General features: G+C 39.6%; 1 protein-coding gene across 10 annotated transcripts in view; it reads right to left on the reverse strand.

The window, feature by feature from the left end:
* EBF1 (EBF transcription factor 1) overlaps positions 1-16,871 on the reverse strand; it is a 410,966-nt gene that overhangs the window by 375,160 nt on the left and 18,935 nt on the right. For all 10 annotated transcript variants that reach the window (XM_012461041.3, XM_012461037.3, XM_012461040.3 and 7 more), the window contains exon 6: positions 9,078-9,146. In XM_012461041.3, the coding sequence (XP_012316464.1) occupies positions 9,078-9,146 (69 nt within the window). The remainder of the gene's footprint in view (positions 1-9,077; positions 9,147-16,871) is intronic.

Consider the following 16,871-nt stretch of genomic DNA (forward strand, 5'->3'; position numbering starts at 1 on the left):
AAAAATGAAATAAAAGAGACACGAAATACTGAAAACAGTGTTTTTGGCTGAGCAATTAAAGATGGGAAAAAATCAGTCTGGGAGATAGGACATGTGGAGTTTCTAATCACTTGCTTTGTCACCAGTAAAATGGATAGTTTCTTAGGCTATGTGCCTCAGTTTACAGATCTGTCAAATGGAGTCAATCTGTGCAAAGAGGATTCTCTGAAATGGTAGACCCTGAAGTGCTCTAAAACGCTGGAAGTGCCATTTAGATCTAAGCTACTATTAAACTCACAGTGGTCAGGGGTTTTGCTTGCTGTGTTTTAAGGTGCATATAGACCAGGATCCAGATGCTGGTCTTTATGAGCCGGATCAGGGCACTCTCATTTCTATAGCTACAGGAAGAACAATTCAATTTTTAAGAAGACATTCTGAGACATATCCCATACATCTGGCATTAGAATCTGGCTTTAGGAAAACAACAAGACTGCGTAGAGAAACATGGGTTTTCAACACTGTTGGCAACAGCTTCAAAGACAACCAGGTGAACTCTTAACCAACTTTCTTTTCTAAAGAATTTTTAAAAAATAAAAAAAGAGACTGCTCTCTTTTCATCTCTTTTTTGGTCTCTGTAGTGTGTGTGTGTGTGTGTGTGTGTGTGTGTGTGTGTGTGTGTGTGTGTAATGTGTAGCCAAACCTGATGCAGGTCCATAGTTCTTCAAACTAACTTTCCATCCTGTGAGGGGGTTTCAGTCCATAGTGTACCCAAGACTATTAAAAGTGGTATTTTCAGATATTACTAACAGATCAAAATACACGTGAATGAGAAGTGTATTAAAAACACACGGGGAAATTTCATCTCAATAATTTACCTCTGGAAAACAATAAATAAATTGCAAGCAGCATGGCTCTCTGATATTCAGATGGAGTGAAAAAGAGCTTTAGTCAAATCATGGTTGCTTCAGGAAGGTGGAGGAGGGAACAACCTTTTGACTATTACAAAAGTTACCCAGCTGGGCTCCTGACTCCTCGGCGTGCACCAGCAGAGTCTAAGTCGTGTGCACCACCCGGCACAGGCAGAGAATTCACGGCACTGGCAGGGAGCAGCACCACATGAAAAAGCAGCAGCTGATGTCATGAAACAAAATATCCTATCATTTCACTTTGACAATTTTCAATTCATGGATCAAAAAAGAAAACAAAAAAAAAGTTATTTCCGCCTTGAAGATGTCATGTCCTGAGCCCCAGTGTTCACACCCTACGGAAGGGCTCTTCCTACCCACACATGGTATCAATATTTAGTCAACTGAGCAGCAAATGAGCAAAAAAAAGTTTTTGAGGGATTCTTGATATTGATTAAAGGGGCATTTTTTAAAAATAAAAACACCACCGCCACAACCTTTAATGAACCAAAATTTGAGAATGTTGCCAACGCCCCATAAAATATGTATAATAGTGACAGTGTCCAGATTAAAAATGCACATGAGCAGCTTGATTACTATTTTCTGCTTTTTCCCTGCCCTGGCTCTGAAAGTGTTAAAGAAAACAATAAAAGAACAAGTGAGTGTACAGGGTAGGATTTACTGGCATTTACTTTTAATCTATGGCCCTTCACTCTGTAGCTTATCGGGCCTCTGTCAGTCCTTTTTCCCCCTTTATATTTCATGAGGAGCCCCCCATGCTGCTACTGAGAGACAGAGCCCAAGTGTCTATAAGCTTTTTGTCAGGTAAAAAGAGAAGAAAAAGGAAAGGAACAAGAGGAAAAGCAAAGCTAAGAGGCATCTATTAGATGTCACTAGGCTTTTGTATTCATGTCAATGATTCAGGATTAGAGTATTTGAAATAATCTTATTGAGAGGAATCAAAAGGCCCACCAAGTGAGAGGCTGCTCTGTAGCATATGGCAAAGGCACGAACAATATCTTATTAAAGATGTGTTGGCTAACACCATTACTTTATATTATATTACAAAACTATTGTGCCTCAAACAGTTAGCAGGATGGTATAGTTACTGAGTGCCCATTTGGAGGTTATTGTGTAGGATCAAGCTATATAATTTGCCAGCTTGTCTAGTTCAGTCATTACAAGTAGGGTTTAGGGCATGTTTGCAACTGGAACCAAGCACTTAACTTTCAAAAATAAAAATTCCTAAAGCACACAGAAGACTATTCTGTTCCCATTGAAAGTGGAGTACGCATTACATAGATGGAACGCCAATGGTCTGTTCTTCCTCAGAATTAGTTTAATTAAGTTTGCATCATTTAACATATGTGACACCCCCTGCCCCACCCATGAAAAAGGTAACAGATTTTGCATGACTCCTCTCCCTATTAGGAATACATGCACACACACACACACACATACACACACACACACAGCTTCACACTTTAGCAGGATTAGGGCAATTAAAATTCTATTATAATAAGTACTGTAACGTTAAAACCTTCGTTTGCTTTTGGACAAAGACTTGTAACTGGAGAAATAGTTTGCAAGGGAGACTTGTCTTAATCTACCCACACCTTTAAAGGCAGGGAGCAATTAAAGACAAACTTGTACTGTTCACCATATTTCATTGATTGCAATAGGAGTATTGAAGTTACTTTTATATTGTCCTGGACAGTATATAGTTACACGGGTTTGTAAAGAGAAGAATGGGATGGGGGGCTGTGAGAAGGAAGAATTAGTAGTCTATTTCAGATAACATCTCATGCAAATTAAAATGACCAAAATACCATCTCTTTACGCAGGAACCTCTAAATGGAGTTTTTAAAATCTGGTCAATTTTTATTAGAGTTAGCAGGGTGCTGGCAGTAGAGGGAAATGAGGAAATGAGGGGAATTTATCAATGGAGAGTTACACTTGGAGAGAGTTTCTTCCCCCATTCTAAACAACTTCTTTTAGGAAAGTAAAAGCATGTTTAATACAGTGCTACATTCTCATCACGAAATGATTGTGCATAGTTGCTAATGGGACACACAGGAGACTTTGTACTACTTTTCTGTATTTTTCCAGAACTGTTATAAAAGCAAAGTTATGATGACATGGGATTAAAAACCTACACCACTGGCTGACACCCCAGCCATGCTATTCATACACACTACCGATTCTCTGAAGCTCCGTTAAATACATTTCTTGGAAGTTGCTGCCATTATTTCCTTTACAGGAAAACCACTGTTGTTCATTATACAGTGTCTGCAATAATACCATACCATGTAAAAGTACTTTGCATTATGATACATTGTCAGCATATTCGAAATGCATTTTAATGTATCTTGGTTGTGTATTTGGGAATAGCTGATAGCGAATGGAATATAGACTGCTTTTAGCTTATTGTATTAGTTATTTTCTTATCACAGTAGCAAACTGCACACAAACGTATGGGGCTCATCTCATATTCAAACGGAATTATCTGATATGTGATAAAATTTAGAATGATACTCATTCACATAAGTCTCATTGCTAATAATCACATATGAATTCCCACTGAGAAAACAAATGTTTAAACACACTAGGGTTAATAAACAGCCATAAATTCACGCTCAGTGTCAATGCTGGCTTTTCACTTTTGAAAAAATGCAAACCTCTCAAACCAACCAAAAACACAGTCATTATCCTGCCTAGGGCAATTTTAAAGAGTGAATTCCTCCTTCTTTTATTTTAACAAAGCAGTCAAGTTTACAAAATCAGGTGGTATAAAAGGTTTATCAGAACGCTGAGAAATGCATTTCCACCTCTGGTTCTTCGTGCCCCAGACAGCCATTTGTGTCTAGCGCAGAATGATTCCGCATTGGTGGTGGTTGGTCCTTTTAAAAACTGGATGAAGACCAAAATATTAAGAGTTGAAAGGGCATCGAAATGAAACCATGAAACTCTGGCTAAAAGCCTCATTTGTAACTTTAATAAAAGTATGCATTTATGTTCATGTTAGTTGAGGACTTTATGTGAATGACAAAAGAAATAAATTTTGGAATTTGCCTCTGATTATAAAAGACAAAAGAAAGCCATTGATAGTTGAAAGGCCCAGATGCCTTTACAGTCCTTGGCAAATATGTATCACACCTGACCCAATGATAAAAAGTACATGGGTAGATGGATGGATGGATGGATAGATAGATAGATAGATCTCTCCTAATTCTAAAGTTTTTCTATTGTTTTTCTATGATACAGATGGGCAAATATGTTATATAAATACATTGGGGTCAATTTAATGAAGAAAATTAGCTTAGTGACAAAACAACAGTGCACTTTTCTGGAAAGTCTTACCACAGAATTTACTTCTCTTAGAAAAAGAATGAATCTTCAATAAACGTGTTTATCTGAGCAACCCTAACATGGCTAAGTTTTTCTGTTTATATGATGTACATCATATAAAATCAACAGGCAAATGGGCATTCTAATATTTTTATTACTGAACATTCTATTTCAGATAATCATAAAACAAACCCAGCTGGTGTTACCTAAATGGAAGTGATCTAGATGTGGAAGATCTTTAGACAAACCTGGAAAAAACAAATATAGGCATTTTTTTCCTTTATAGGAGACCCTTGGGTAAGTGTGACCTGAAGTAATTCCAAACAGACAAGGTTTTTCATTTTACAAAATTTGTGTATTTTTTTAATGTCACATCCACGCCTACATCCCATAGCTATACACCTAGATATAGGAATTCTTATAAATGGGGGGAAAAAAGCATGGCAATTCTGTTAAGATTACAATAAACAAACTCAAAATTCTTAGACGTTCTGATTCTTACAAAGGTTCTTAGAGGTTGACAGGCTTTTAACATCCACATTTTAAATATCAGCTTCAAGGAACCCAAAACTTTTGGGTTACTGGAGCTATATCATATCCTTAAAAAAGTAGGTCTACATTTACACCAATAGGAGAACATAATTTCAGATGGAATTTCATCCTTTAGTGTTTCCATCTACTAAAAAAAAAATCCACTTGTTAACAGGTAAGGATTCATAGCATAAGGAATGATGCTCATATTGTCACCCTTACTTAGTGATCCATTTCATCAATCACACTAATTCTAAATTGAAAAAAACAAATAAACAAACAATGAGCTGCCCCCTCTCCTGCCCTACTGCAAATAAACAACAGAAATCTAGCCAGAAACTTCAGGGCTCTATGTGAAAAGAACCCTATAGCATACTTTGGAGAAAGAAATGTTTTTGTAAGACCATTTGTATTCATCTATGTCACTGCTCAAAGATAGTTTAGGAAAATAAAGAGTTTTGGGAAGCAAATCAAGAATGAATGGTCATCCTAACTAGATAGGGAATAACAGTCTTCATACTTAATATATTGAGTTCAAACATTTATTTAAAAGTTTCCATAAAGAAAGTGAAAGATTTTTTTATAGATGCAGAAAAACTGGGTTCCCAATTCAGACTACCCTATGTGACTTTTGTCATTATCATCTTTTCTGATTCTTACAAAGTAAACCTAATTAAGAACCTCCCTCATTAGTCTTCCAGAAAAATTAGCACAGCTTATGCTAATTACTCCTGCAAAATTTAATAAACTCGTTGAAATGGGAATAGTCTAATGAGGTTTTATTTATTGAACTAAGATAACTCCAAGGAAAAAGGTTAGGACACAAGGATATCCAATGTGGTAATAAAACTACTATTTATTCAATTTCTAAACATGAAGTTTATTGCAAACCTTTTAAATTCAAATACTAGTTACTGTGTGAATATGTTAAATCAATCTCCACCTTAATTCAATAACTGGAAGTTGTTTTTTGCTTTTTACTTTAACAATAATTACCACGCATAGCTCTGTACCTCAAAAATAATGAAATCTGCTGTTATTAGTTCCTGGTCATTTGCTATTAAACATAACACTTTTCCCATCTCTATGCAGCCCAAATATCTGGATCATTGAGTGCAGGCTGGGTTCTGTGCTTCTTAATCAAGCTATTTGGCATCACACAGAAACAACCTGGCATTCAACTCCAGATGTGCGCTTCCTACATTTACAGCAATTTTTCTATACACTTTTTTGAAGTGACTTGACAAATTGTCATGACTGTAAAAGAATTAGGGTCATATTTTTCTTAGTCTGTGCATGCCATAAGGATGAAATATAATAGAAGCCCATTTTCTAAATCACAGTTTGCAACTGCTGATTTTGTTAATTCCATTTTTTTGATAGAATATGCCAGGCTGATGTCCCAAAGTCACTGGCAGCAAATAATACAGCCAAAATTTAACACAGAAATAGCTTGCCCTGCATGATTGCACTATGACCAGAAAGCCTCTTCTCTCTACCCTATAAATAGTTTTCCTGAATAACCACTGCTAAAAGTCTTTTGACTGATAAAAATAGCAGTGTTCTCCCAAATTCTGAAGGACAAGCAAAGAGAGCTAAAAATTATTGGTGCTCAAAAGTTGACTGCGTGTTAAAACTACGCTAAATCCTAACGTAAGGATTGCCTGTACCCTCAGCTCTGTAATTACATATTGTATGCATCTTTTGAAAACAGTTACTATTGCTACTCAATTCAGGCCTCATAGCCTATTTTTACAAAATATTCAGGGATTCACATCCATAAATCTGAAAGCAAATCAAACCCTAAGCACGTAACACAGATATTATGCAATCAGTAATATAGAATCAAATTGGAAACTATGAAATTCAAACACGGTTGCCATCATTTTTTCCCCTTTGCAGCAATTTTATGGAATTGAAAAATCTTTCCTATTTTGCTCTTTCTTGCATAAGTTCTTTTCTTGTTGTTATTCTCTTCTCTCATTGTTAAAAATGGAAGTTTCACATATCAGCACAGACAGGACTGGAGTTTTTAAAACCTTTGGCAGCCTGAAGGACAAATAAATTCTGAAAACTCAGATGCAAATAAAAATAGCTAAATGGGGTTTTGCATATCAACTGGCATCACTGAATGAAAAGATAGTTCATCAGAGACAATGGCAAAAGCCAGCGAATAAACATATGCTGTGGGGCTTGTGCACATACACTGAGTTTCAGCTGTTTTTAAAGTACTCTATCTGAAGAGACCAAGATTGGCTACATACTGTTTTCTACTTTGTCAAACCAAAAGGGGAAAAAAAATGAAAAGGATAAATGTCATGAGTAATATCTCTGAAGCCACCAACAGCATAAAGTGCATACTTATTTTGCCTAAATTGTTTGAACTACCCCAGCCAAGAAAAGGTTTTAAGTACCCTTCTGGGACAGATGCAAGGCGGCAACGATAGAAGCCACACTAATGCAATCCAGGTAACACAATCCTATTTCAAAAACAGGGGCCGGGCTAATTACAGCGCTGCTGAGTCAAGTTTCTTATGCCATCGCAACCCACAGGAACAGGTCAAAATCAAATGTTATTCAAACCACAGTCATATCAACCTTCTATATCAGAGTCACAGCTTAAAACCAAATGAAGAACTTAAAAGCTTAACCCATTCACAGGCAAAAAAAAAAAAAAAAGTGTGTTCATTGAGGGTGGCAAGGTAAGGTTCTTGTCATCATCTAAACCAAAAGGAACTGTATGGCAGAACAAAATGCTTATAGTTTCAAAGTTTTGGGGAATATTTGGGCTGGTCCTTTGATCAATACACTTTCTTTTTAACAAAGGAGTAAGAAAAATGCTGAAAATAATGAATGATATTTTGGAGAGGTACATTTAAATGAAACAAACCAGCATAAAGGTTAAATTTACTTTTGACCTTATTCATTTGGAGACTTTTATCTTCAGTCACAGAAAAAGCAATTATATGAACAGTATATCTGCTTTTGTAGATAAACATGCTATCCTAATTCTATAGGTAGCACACACATCACCGTACGTTAAACTTTCACATCTTTTACCTTTGAATCGAATGTACTAGTACTCTTATATGGAGCAAAAATAGATATATTGTAGTGAATATTAGTGAGAAATATTTAGTTAAAATATCTCATTGAAATGTAACCTTTATAAAGCTACTTGGCAACCAATTGGGTTTAAGCCTGAAGACTCACATAAGTCCAAATCAACAATCGATCTTTTGACATAAATTATGATGAAGCAAAGTACACATCTTGTTTTCTTTTGTTGTTGTTAACTGGAAAATGATAAGCCCAAAAAAGGTAGAAAGACAGATTCTTTTTTCTTTTGTTGTTGTTGTTGTCAAAAATCAATATTGCTAAAACCCAAAAAGGGACTTTTGTTCAACCGTTGATTCTCAATGAGGGATCAGTCAGTCTTATTGGCAAGACTCTTTTTCCAGCTAGTACAAGATGCTAGCTCTTTTCCTAGCTGACAATTGACAGTATCTATAAACCTTCCAGGCCATTTAACTCTCAATGAGTAATGCTATGTAACGAATGGTTTATCATACATGTTTCCATACAATGAATTTCAATAATTAAAATGTAAAATGAATATTTGGAATACGACTTTGCATAATGCGTGCATACTGACTCGAAATTGCACCGAACAACTAAAACAGATTTATTGTTCTACAGTGATTTACTTGGTCATGTCAGATTAGTAATATGGATCTGTTTAAAAACACAATAATTAAGACAAGCAGGATAAATTAATCAACTTACAATACAGTCTCCTACTGCAATCAAACCCGGCAAATAACAGTAGAAAATCTTGGTTCACAGATCTCTTTAAACTGCTTTTATGCATAAATAAAACCTTAAAATGTAGATGGATTACATCCAACAGAACTACTGTAGCTAAAAGTGATAATGATTCAAACATTTTTCAAATAAAAGTTAAATATTTATAAGCACCCAACCACATTTCATAAATCACAAACTATTATTATTTTATTTCTGAAGCTTCCTGGCACAGCATGAGGATTGAGCCACAGAAAGTCAGGAAAGAAAAAATATATTCCTTTAGGAGCATGAATCAGACAAAAACCGGAGCAATCCAAGGAACAGGCCTCTAAAAGAACATTCCATATGGCTTTCCCAGGAATCGAAATCGCTCAGCTCAGCGTCAGTCATGACCAAAAGGCAAATTTCGGCCACATGCATTCCTAACCCTCGCCCATGAGCAGCACAAGGGCAGGTGTTTCATTATAATGAGGAATCAGAATCCAGTGAAAGAAGAGTGGTCCCTACCTGTCAATTATCACTGGATCTGAGGGAGTCTCATTTCGGTTGCCACAGCTTTTCTTGTCACAACAGCGGCTATGGAGCAAAAGCAAAAGGATTTAGTACAACCATTACAATGTAAAATCATCATTTAGGCAGACAGAAGGCTCAAATTGCTGGGTTGCAAATGCTAGAATTACCACAAAGCCATACCTGGCAATCAACGGATCCCTGGGACAGAAAATTCTATTTGGGTCACCTATGGGTTAATGGCCAGGCTTAACCTCTCTCTGCTCAAAGAAGGAGGCTGGGGAGAGGGGCTCTCCCAGAGACAAGACTCAGAGCCCCAAGATGGGGTCTCCCCATCACTGCCCGCGGTGCTGGCAGAGTTCACTGTGAAGTGCACTATTATTACATCTACCCAATGAGAATATTCGAGGTTGTGGGTGGCTCAAACGTTCTTCCCTCAAGATCACACTAATTGTGTGGAACGCATCAGTAATGAAGTATGAGTGATTTCTCCCCCTGCAGTCATTTTGCATTAAATGGATTCCTTTTTCTTTTCTTTTCTCATTTATGGGCGGCATTTCCTTCAACCACAGCCTTTCCAAAAATCCTACAGCTGGAACTGTTTGCTTTTGAACCATTTTCATGAGAATAAAGGTAAAACACAATAATTAAGACAAGGAACAGGCAAGATAAAAGAAAGTGGAGATTCACATTCCTCTGGCTATAAAAGCCTACTCTGGCACCACTTAAGTTTTCTGGGGGCATTATGGACAGTGGAGGCAATGGCTCGCACAGCCCCATGAGCGGATGCTCTTTATATTAGAGAAGGAACAGCCTATGGGCTCAAAAAGTACCCACTAGTTGTGGCTGCCAGTTTTTTAAAAACTGAGATGCTTCTAAAGGGTAAAAATTTAGTGTTTTTGAAAATATGATGGTCAACAGAAAATGATTCATCTGAAACTTGTTTGCGAATATAAACAAGATTTGCACCAGCGGCCCACTTATAAAAGTAGGGAAGTAGATGGGGAGGGAGGTCCTCCAAAAGTTGTATTTCACCAGGCACCACAAGCAAAATAGGCACTTCTTGCTCTTACACACACATGTGTACACACAAAGACACACACACATACATGCACACTTGCAATGTAGTGAATCATACAGCCTAAAGTTAATGGGCTGCTGGAGAGAACCAAATACTGAACTTCATCTTCAGGGCCCAGAAATGTACTTCTGCGTAGGGAGTCCTCCACCAAAATTGGAAAGTCTCTTTCCTTGCCGTAACTGTGTCTCTGAGAAGAGAATAAGTTTCCACTCTTGGTGTCACTTCTGTTTTTCTTTCATATCTTCAGAGAGTAAGCGTAAGAACTGCCTCTCCTTTGTCTAAGCCTCAGCTAAAACCACTCTGTCCACCTTAGAGCCTTTCACCTTCTGATTCAGAGGGAACTGTGTCCTCCAGGCCTGAGTTCTGCTATATACTGCTACTTTGGGGATAGAAAACCCAAAGTATCTCAATACCTAAGATACAGATAAAGTAGCATGTAGTTGAAGCAGTGGAAAGGACAAGCAGCTGAAATGCATGCCAGAAAATACAGAAAAATGTAACCCCTTCATCCCTGAACTCTGATCCCCTACACCTACATTTCACGGGCTTGTCAGAATAGTATAGTGGTTAAGAACACAGTTTCTGAAATCTAACAGAGCTGCCTGTGTCAACTTGAGCAAGGTAACCTACCTCACAGAATCTCAATTTCCTTATCTGTAAAATGGAGCAATTACAGTACTCACCTCTAACTGCCAGGAAACAGGCTTGAGGCTATAAGGGTATAAAGCCTCGGCTTCATGACTGGCCTTACTAAAGCTACAGTGAAACATCATTATCACCCCCCGCACCTATGTCCTTCAGTCTCCTTCTCCTTCAAGTCCAAGCAAATCTGCCCTGTGCTCTACAGAAGCAGTAGGTCTCCAAAAGCAGCCCATCGACAGAGCCCACGTCTCCTTTACCCATGGAGGAAAACTGTCAGATAAGAAAACCTATTTCTCCTTCCTTTTCCTTTTCAAAACAGCAAGTAGGCAATGCAAGCTGCACCCACAGACCTGCCTGGGAGAAATGTCTTCGAGGAACTCTGCCAACCTGCTTGCTGACAACCATGAACAAGGGTCTGTTTCTCAAGCCTATCTGATGCTCTCCTTGCCCACCATACCATCTCCATCCAAGTCCTTGGACTCTGCAGTGGCTGCCCATCATTCTCACTGTCTCCACTCTGACCCCCTGCAAGAGCCAGAGTGAGCTTTTCCAAACGTCAGTGGTACTGGACCACCTCACTGCCCAAGACCTTTTAACGGCTTCCCACTGCACTTAGAACAAATCCATGACATGATGTGATACCAAACCACCTCCCAACCTCCTGTCCCCTTTCTTTAACTTGCCAAGCTCCTACCTCACTGGCCCATTTCAAACTCTCTCAGATGTTCCCTGTTCAATCTGACCTCAGGCCCAGACCCTGGTCAACTCTTGCCTGGTGGGCCTCTCCAACCTTCTCTAGTTAGCCAACCTTTTCTCACCCTCAGAGCTCAACCTATAGCTCCTTCCCCAGAGAGGTTTAGCCTGATATCTGACCTTTAATTTAAATTAGGTTCTTCCTGGCTTTTTTTCCTTGTAAGGCACTTAACACAATGCAAATTATATTTTTAGATGTATGTGTGTGTTTTTTGTTACTGCCTTTCTCCCCCTTCCTATTCTTCTCTTCCTTTAACTCATGGACTTCATAGAGGAAGAAACTATCAATTTTACATTCCTAATGAGTGGCATAAGGCCTTGGGTAGAATACAAAAGCTCAAATATTAATTGATTGAATAAATGAATGAACGAATAATTTTATGAATGAATGTTATATATTGGGGAGCAAATACAATCCAGAAGAATAGAAGCCAAATGACCCTCTGGGCAGGCATTGTTGATAGAAAAAAGATGCACTTTACCCCATACAACAAACCACCACCCCCAAGCACGCCACACTAGGCCTGAGATTTTTCCTTTGACTTACACACGGCCGTGATCTAAAAATAAAAATGCCCCTGAGAGCAGCCAGACGAATTGAAGCATGCCTCTCTAAGGGATCCAGGGAAATAGGCAGGTGCAAAGAGCAGAAGTGTAGAAGGAAAGAAAGAATAGAAATAAAATGGACAGAATGAAGAAAAGTAGAGAAAAAAGAATAAAGGGCTGGAGGTTACTCACCACTTATGAAGAAAACTTTATGCCAAGTATGAAAAATAGCCCAACATGCTTCCTGTTTCTTGGATCATATCACCACATCACATAGTCATTATTCCTGAAATGGGCTACTCCAGCTTCTGTTCTGCACCTCAAAATCACATCTGCTACAAAATAGTGTCTACAGTATGATCCTGTTACATATATATATATACACACAGATGCGTGTCTAGAGTATGATCCTGTTAGATATATATATATACACACACACACAGATGCGTGTCTACAGTATGATCCTGTTAAATATATATATATACACACAGATGTGTGTACACATACATGTGTATATGGAATTCTGTGCAGCATTAAAAAGAAAGAAGGTAGGGTTAGATGCACTCTCATGGAAAAAAATCTACAGTATATTGTGAATTGAGAAAACCAAACTGCAGAATACAATGCAGAGTATAACCCCATTTCTAGGAGAAAAATGAAAGCATGAAAGGGCGAAAGGCAGAGAGGGAGGGAAAGAGAGGGTTTTTACAAGTATGGTTCACTCCCTCACTTCATTCAAGTCTCTGCATGATGTCATGGCTTTAGAAATGCCTTCCCTGACTACCCCAGAGCACTCCAACTCCTTATCCTGCTTCACTTTTCTTCATAGCACTCACCATGTTGTATTTTACATTCATTTGTCTTTTATTGTCTCTCTCACCTGAATATAAGACCCACAAAGACAGTCCTAGACTGTTTTTCTCACCCCTATATCCCCAGCAACTAGAACTGAGCCTGGCACATAGTAGGCCATCGAGAAATATTTTTTAAATGTAGGAACTTCAAAGAGTTAACCTATAGAGAGTGGAACAGGCAGTGGGGAAGAACAGAAGATAAGCATTTTATTTCTATACTTTTGCAGTGGTTTGCTTTTTTTCTTTTTGAAGACAGGGTCTCACTCTGTCACCCAGGCTGGGGTGCGGGGGTGTGATCTTAGCTCAGCTCACTGGAGCCTCAACCTCCTGGGGCTAAAGTGATCTTCTCACCTCAGGCCCTTAAGTAGCAGGGACTACAGGCACATGCCACAACTCCCAGCTAATTTTGTGTATGTTTTGTGGAGACTGAGTCTCGCCATGTTTCCCAGGCTGGTCTCAAATTCCTGGGCTCAAGAGATTCACCCACCTCAGCCTCCCAAAGTGGTGGGATTACAGGCGTGAGCCACCACACCCAGCCTAGTGTTCTGTTTTATATGGCAATATGTTTTTGTATTAAAAATTAAAAATCAACCACAAGTGGGGGAAGGAAAGGCTTCTTGTAGACTTAACTGATATCAAGCCCCCTGTGGCTTCCTAGAGCCAAGCAGAGCGAGGACCTCTCCTTTGTCCCCAGGATGCTCTTTCCTGCCTGTGGTTCTTTCTGCTAATCTCAGAAGGACCAAGAGTGGGCAGCAACCTCCACTATACGCTGGAGAGGCATTAACCGCGACAGAAAAGCTGAAAGGAGAATGAATTCACTTATGTTTCAGGCAGAAGAAGGCTCACGCTGAAACAATTCTTCAGATGAAGCAGATGCAAAAGCACTTGACAGGAAAATGACAGCGTTAATCAAAGAAATCGCAGTGATAATTAGGTCCTCATTACTGTGTGGCTGATGGACCTTCATCCATTCAAAGCACTATTTTTTAGGCTCCTACTATGTGTGCTGGGCACTGTACCAGGCACAGACTTGGGATTTGCTCTCATGCTGGCATCTTGTGGGGCTTAGAGTTTCCTAATTTGCTTTGTCACTGGAGCAAGATTTTAAAAGCAGGCCACTGTTTGCATCCCTTCTGAACCTGCAACCCCAGTGACAGAAGAACGATGTGGCCAGTCCCAGGCATGGGTAGCCAGCACCTGGTGTGGTATGTACACTGTGGACCGAAATCAGCAGCCCTTTCCTCAGTAGAATCATGTGTCTCCCAAACAACTCTGCACATCCAGAGAAAAGCGAATTTACGAATCTCTTTCTTACCAGTCTAACACAGGTGGCGTATTTCTAGAGCTTCATAAACTAGAGCAAGAAACACCTAAATATTCCCAGTCATGGGATCGGCAGATCCTCATCTTAGGGACATGCAACCTTTTCCTGTGAGTAGGGTCTTTCTCAACTGGAGAAAAGCATCATTTCAAACTTGAAACTTTACAATAAAAAACAAGATGCCTTATCTATTTCCCTAACGTGGCTAGAGACTGAGAACTGTGATTTATCTGAATAGTCTGATTAATAGTTATAAAGATGACTTGATTTTAAAGAAGCCATTACATAAATAGACTTTTCTATCCTCTATTTTCCTCCCACATCTTTTTTTTTTTTTTTTTTTTTTTTTTTTTTTTTTTTTTTTTTTTTTTTTTTGAGACGGAGTTTCGCTCTCGTTACCCAGGCTGGAGTGCAATGGCGCGATCTCGGCTCACCGCAATCTCCGCCTCCTGGGTTCAGGCAATTCTCCTGCCTCAGCTTCCTGAGTAGCTGGGATTACAGGCACGCGCCACCATGCCCAGCTAATTTTTTTGTATTAGTAGAGACAGGGTTTCACAATGTTGACCAGGATGGTCTCGATCTCTTGACCTCGTGATCCACCCGCCTCGGCCTCCCAAAGTGCTGGGATTACAGGCTTGAGCCACCGCGCCCGGCATCCTCCCACATCTTAAAGTAAGTGATCTGTCCTCATCACGCTATACTTGAGTTACAGAGGAATAGGGAGAGGGATTTTAGAGGGTGCCTGAAATGTTTGGGTATGTCTGTTGCCGTCCAGCCAAAATTTCTCTGTGGAGAGTTCCTGAGCTCACAGGTCCATCTCCTTCTGCCTTCCCCAGACAGGTCCCATCAAGGACTCCTCCTCTGTTTTGCATTTGCCACTCCTCCCTCTCTGGTTAATTCTTCCCTTTAGTTCACAAACATCGTCAAGTTTTCCCATTGTCTAAAATTTTAAAAGGACACTCTTTCTTTTCTGTGAGTTAGTTTCTTCACGCCGACATCCTTCTTTGAAGAGTCCCGTCACTCCTTGCCACTTCAACCACATAATACAGGCATCCAGGCCCTCAGCGTGTACTTGAATCTCCTCCTAAAGCTTACCAGTGACTATTGGTGCTTTCTCAGCCTTCACGTCCATCTGAATCTCTCTAGTACTTGTTATACGACTCTCCAAACACCCTCCTTTTATTTATTTATTTATTTTTTTTGAGATGGGGTGGAGTCTTACTCTGTCCCCCAGGCTGGAGTGCAGTGGTGCAATCTCCTCTCACTGCAACCGCCGCCTCCTGGATTCAAGAGATCCTCGTGCCTCAGTCTCCCAAGTACCTCAGACCACAGGTTCGCACCACCACACCCAGCTAATTTTTGTAATTTTAGTAGAGATGGGGTTTCACCATGTTGGCCAGACTGGTCTTGAACTCTTGGCCTCAAGTGATCTGCCCACCTTGGCCTCCCAAAATGCTGGGATTACAGACGTGAGCCACTGTGCCTAGGCTCCTCCTTTTATTTCTATGCTCTGTATGCTCAAGCTTCTTTTTCCTAACTCTCTAACACACCCTGCCTTCTTGCTAAGTGTAATTATTCCCCCAAGAATATAGCCGTGACTTCTCTTTCTACTCTCCCTCCCTTGTCAATCCCATCTAAGCCCATAGCTTCAACTCTTACCCTTGGGAAAAAGAGCTCTGAAGTCAGTTATCTTCGACCATAACTTTATTTCCAGATCAGAACTCAGGTCCAACCACCTGCAGGACTCTCCACAGAAAAGTTTTGGCTGGACTGCAACAGACATACCCAAACATTTCAGGCACCCTCTAAAATCCCTCTGCCTATTCCTGCTACCCACCTCCAAGTATTCCCTCCCTTCTCTGAACAGGCATAGCGCTTTGCCTCAACCTCTTATCACATTCAACCCTTTCTAGAGTGCAGTCTCGTTATCTGCCAATAGACATCATCTCCCAGGCCGCACTGTAAGCTCCCCTACTGTAGGACTCAGTCTTTTCTGGCTCTCCATTTTTTAGTGTTTTGCACATAGTAGGTGCTGAAAGAATAAATGAAAATATCCTTAAGCACCACAACTAGAATGGACAAAGTACATGAATGTTTCAGTAGACGTTTCACTTTGATTCAATGTTCTTTTATCCTCATTCATGCTGAGCAACTGTGCACCAGGTCCTTAGCCCCACACTGCAAATATTGCTGCTACTGCTTCTATTAATACAAATACTCCTACTATTAATAATAAAAATAGACATCCAGTACTTACTGTGTGTCAAGGCACTACAATAAGCATTTATAGGGATTACTGCATTTAATCTTAACCACCACCCTATGAGATAAGTGATATTATCCCTCATTTCACAAATAGGACAACTGAAGACAGAGGAACACCCAGTAACTTCCCTGCCTTCGAGGAACAATCAGTCCAGCAAAGGAAGACAGATTGTGGGCACAAAATTACAAGTGTGCTGAGTGTTATGAAAGGTAAGCACAGCAGATTGTGCTTATCCATGTCCCCCTAATCCATGGTTTTCCTTTCCATGGTTTCAGTTACCTGTGGTCCAGTACTACATTTTTGTTGCTGTTGTTTTGAGATGGGGTCT

Source organism: Aotus nancymaae, unplaced genomic scaffold (assembly GCF_030222135.1).
Source record: "Aotus nancymaae isolate 86718 unplaced genomic scaffold, 86718_ANA_hifiasm-v0.15.2.pri h1tg000015l_0, whole genome shotgun sequence".
Classification (NCBI taxonomy): Eukaryota; Metazoa; Chordata; class Mammalia; order Primates; family Aotidae; genus Aotus; species Aotus nancymaae.